Raw genomic sequence first — 4,699 nt, 5'->3', positions numbered from 1 at the left:
ATGTTTTTAGTTCATAATAGTTTTTAAACCAATGTCATGGTTAAGTTTAACAGTGACTTGGTTTTGGTTTTCTTTTTTTTTTTTTTTTTTTTTTTCGAGACAGAGTTTCACTCTAGTCTCCCAGGCTAGAGTGCAATGGCGCAGTCTCAGCTCACTGCAACCTCCACCTCCCAGGTTCAAGTGATTCCCCTGCCTCAGCCTCCGGAGTACCCGGGATTACAGGTGCCTGCCACCATGCCTGGCTAATTTTTGTATTTTTAGTAGAGACAGGGTTTTGCCATGTTGGTCAGGCTGGAACCTAACTCCTGATCTCAGGTGATCCATCTGCCTCAGCCTCCCTAAGTGCTGGGATAACCAGCGTGAGCCATCACTCCCAGCCCAGGTAGTCCTTTTCTATTGGCACAGCTGCTGGCATTCACCTGTGCAAGCTTCCAGCTTGCTTATTTATGTTTGTAGCTCAATTTTTCAGGTTGCTCTTTGTTAGAAAAGAAATGGTTTGGAGGCTGCTTTTTGTTACAAAGGAAGCCTTGCCAAGGACTCCTTTACCCTCACTATCTGCCTAAATAATTTATTTCTAGCGCCTGTATCAATACCATATTAACTTCGTTAAGTGAAATTAAAACATTCTTATCTCTTCTCAACTTCAGTTCCAAAGCTGTTACAGCTACATAAAGAACTTCAAATTATCTTATTAACATTTAAAATATTTACTGTTGAATGGCACTGCTGTTGCCTAAGCAAGTTCACATTCAAGTTACGCTTAGTGAGAGCTCTTCTCTCCCAAGCATGTGCAAGTTCAGCGTGGGCAAGAGACTTTTATGTGCATTCAGTCCTTTCAAAAATTAGATGATGCCAACCACAGACGCAGCATGTCCTGGATGACTGATCTGTAAAATATAATAAAAGCTTATCATCTGTGTAGAATAAAATAAAATAATTTACTGTTGTAGCTGGGGATATTTTGAAAAGAATAAAATCAAAATGCCACTTATCAAGAAATGGCAAGAACAAGATTCCCTTGCCCTTAAGAAATTGTCAGCTATTTTTATTGCTTTTTTGTTAAAGCATTTTAAACCTGTCCTTAGTCATCGGTAGCAAATTTCATCACCATCTTTTAATTTTTTAATTCAATTTATACCAGTATTGTCTACTTTTACAATTAATAAAAGCAGCCAGTAAATCCAAATGATATCCCACCAGTCTGTTGTTTATAAACAGATAGCCACTTAGAAACAAACTAGATGGTAGAAAATTAGGTTATAATTCTGTATTTCCTATAAGCTCTTCAGAGTGTTTCCAGATTGCTTAAACTTTGAAAGCAACAAAGTTCCAAAAGGGACAAATGGGACAAAAAGAGAAGACTCGCTCTGACATTCAGAGTGGGGGACATTGATGGCATTATGTGTCTCACCAGAAACTTTTATGTTCCTCATATCCTGTGACCTCTTTATGAAAGAATTAAACTACAAAAGAACCAGGGCTGTAAACACGGCATTTTTGAATCCCCTATGCCGGGACAGTCAAAAGAAGAACAAATAGGGAGAGCATTGATGAGATACTCTTATTGTGCTGCTACTGCTTCAGCTCGTTACTTTGATTTTGGTGTTCATGAGTCATGAGTCTAGAACACCCATTTTTAATAAATATTGAAACTGTATTGTTTTATACATGGTATTATTTACACAATTGAGTAATTACTAGGGGTCATTATACTTTGAAAAATACAGCTTTTGCTCTTTATGTTGGCATTCAAAATCTTGATCGTTTTTCTTTTGATGTGTCGACCTGCAACAATGGGGGAAAGAGAGAGCTGCAGAAATACCCATTTTGTGAATTATATAAAATTATAAACTGATTCTCGCTAGCCTTTATTTAAACAATGAATTTAAATTAATCATTCTACTCAAAACTGCCTTCTAGGTGCTAAATCTCTGTATTAAGCACCATTAACAAATGCATTACTCCATGTATCTGGTATAGCAGGTGCTTTGATTTCTTCTGGATATATATTTAAGTCCCAGTAATTGGTGGTATACTGTAGTTTACATCCTGTTTGTGAGATACAAATTCTTCCATGCTGTAACTGTAGATTTACCTTTCTATTATTGAGACAATTCTGATACTGCTACCAAACAAATTTACAGTACATTTTTTCTAACTCAGTAAAGGTAGTGATTTACTGTGTTTAAGACCAGCTATTTCAGTGAATGTGTATATGCATGAGTGTTTTTGTGAGTATGTTAATTATATGTCTGTGTCACCATTTATGTGTCTTGGTACAGATACCTTTTTATACAGTTTTTTCAACCTTAGAAACCACCAAATTAAGAAAGAAGTGTTACCCTATGATGAAAAAAATAGACTCAACTACAAAATACCATCAACTGGAACAAACTGAGTTTTGGAATAATTGATTTGGCATCTCCTGGAATATTATATAATTTGCTAGTTAAATTTTCACCAAAATAAAAAACCCTTCCCTTATTTTGCAGCTCTTTCTCTGCTCTCCCCTGTGTTGCAGGTTTGTAATGTTTGAGCACAATTCCTGGGTGAAATTCCTATTTGCCTCTGTGCGTGTTATTTGTGGCAGAGAACTGTGCCTGGTCAGCAGCTCTAGACCTGGAGCCCGTGGACACTATATGCTGGGCTTCAGTGGAAAGAGAGATCTGCTTAATTTTGTCCCAGGTGAAGGAGTCCAGCGGTTCCTAGCCTGGACTACGGGAAGGTTCCCACATCTCTTTGTCCCATTAGTTGAGATGACTTGCAGTAGAAATTGGCCAGTGAGTGTTAAGAACTTATTGAAAGATGTCTTAGTTTTCTAGTTTTGTTGTTAGGACAAAAAGTGAGAATTTTTACTTCCATGTTAAATGTTAAATGAAAATGAATGCTGATTCAATATTTACATTCTTAAATGCTTAGCAAATCAGAATTGACAGTTTTGAAGCCTTTCCTATAAATCCTGGGATTTTGGAACTGTGAAGTTGGATTGGTAAAAACTCAAACTCTTTTAAAATTCCTAGGTGACAGAGCCATGAATTACAAACCTAAATAAGTAAACTTTTACTTATGAAATTTTAACTCTTTTACTGTGGCCAATAATAAACCATTTTTAAGAAAGCTATTGCAGATGGTTTAAACAAAGGGAAGGAATGTTGAATTCCCAGGACAGGTACCATCTGAATAAATGCCTGTGTTCCCTTACCTGGCTCTTTAAATCATTTGAAATATTATAGCTAGTCAAACTGTAAAGATTCCACTGCTGTATAGTCGTTTGGGTAATTTAAAGTTAAGAGTTAACATTTGTAATATAAATATCACTAATACTTATGCTAAAACATTTATGTTATCTGGTGGACAAATATGTCTTTCAGCATTACAGAAATATTACATTGGCACGACAGTTCCAAAATCAAGAGAAAAATGGAAAGATAGTGCAACTATAAATGTTATTTCTCAAGAAAGTTCAGCATGACTATAAAAGATTAAGTAGAGTTTATTCATGCTTTTCCATCTTACTTTTCTGATTAAAGCAGGCATTTTAATATACTGATTGGAAAAATCTATTTATGTATATATCTCCTTCCAATGCATTACTGATGAAGTTTTCAAAATTACCTTTTTGGGAAAAAAAAAAACTTGGAAAGATTGAGTCTTAATCAGTCAAATCAGTAGCACTTCGTTTTTCCTAAATCTACTTTTAAAATCATAGTCATCTTTGGAATGTTTTAAAGAGTTAAGAGTGTTACTAAAGACAATACCTGCTTTAAATAAGTTATCTTTTCCAATTTCTTCCACTTTGTTTTATTTTTTAGCCCATAATTTCACAGTATTCTCACTTTTGACAAGGCTCAATGCAAATTAACAATTTTTAACAGATGATAAAGAACTTAGGGCAGACACTGTTAGAAGAAATCAAAGGAAGATGCAGAAATGCAGTCTGAGTTTGATGGAGGAAACAGTGGTGACCTCAAACCCAGTAACAATGAATTTTATTTGTTATTAGAGAAAATTCATATTTGTGGGATGCTCTGACCCTAAGCAGGTCCCCAGAAGTTGCAGCTGGCAGTAGTGCCCTGCGTTTGAAGACCGTCTCTTTGTATTATAATTTCCTGGAGTTAGGTGTATTAATTACACCAAGTTTATGAAAAACTAGAATGAACTTCATTCTCCACCTTCCCCTCCCCCGCCCCAGATTTTCTGCTCCTGTAATGATGGTTGTAACTTTGTTTCATGTCTAGGGAGGACAAAGATAAACAGAAAAGAATGTGAGCCTGTAACCATTTTAGGATTTTTTGATGAACATTTATAAAATTAAAACAGTTTTAGAAGCATACAGAGGTAGAATATGCAATGGTATACCCTTGGCATATCTCACTTAGCCTACTAACTGATAATATATTCACAGGATAGGAGTAAAAAATGGAAGAGAAAACCTTCTAAATCCATAGACTATAGAAAAGTTAGCTTGCCTCAGTAGGCTCAAGTAGACCTAAGTCATCCCACCATCATAGTCAACGTAATTAAATTTTAATACTTTCAGTCGGGACACCAGATATCCATGAAGGTGTTGTTATAAGTTCAAGTTGGCCGGGCGCGGTGGCTCAAGCCTGTAATCCCAGCACTTTGGGAGGCCGAGACGGGCGGATCACGAGGTCAGGAGATCGAGTCCATGAAAAAAAATATTCAAAATGAATATGGA

The 4,699-nt window shown here is 36.0% G+C and overlaps 1 protein-coding gene across 1 annotated transcript in view; it reads left to right on the top strand.

The window, feature by feature from the left end:
* PPM1K (protein phosphatase, Mg2+/Mn2+ dependent, 1K) overlaps window positions 1–4,699 on the top strand; it is a 23,420-nt gene that overhangs the window by 11,297 nt on the left and 7,424 nt on the right. The window contains exon 4 of the mRNA XM_011951833.1: window positions 334–353. Within this exon, the coding sequence (XP_011807223.1) occupies window positions 334–353 (20 nt within the window). The remainder of the gene's footprint in view (window positions 1–333; window positions 354–4,699) is intronic.

Source organism: Colobus angolensis, unplaced genomic scaffold (genome assembly GCF_000951035.1).
Source record: "Colobus angolensis palliatus isolate OR3802 unplaced genomic scaffold, Cang.pa_1.0 Scaffold328, whole genome shotgun sequence".
In the NCBI taxonomy this organism is placed as follows: domain Eukaryota; kingdom Metazoa; phylum Chordata; class Mammalia; order Primates; family Cercopithecidae; genus Colobus; species Colobus angolensis.
Note: the sequence above shows the minus strand (reverse complement) of the source record. Positions and strands in the feature narration are given on the sequence as shown.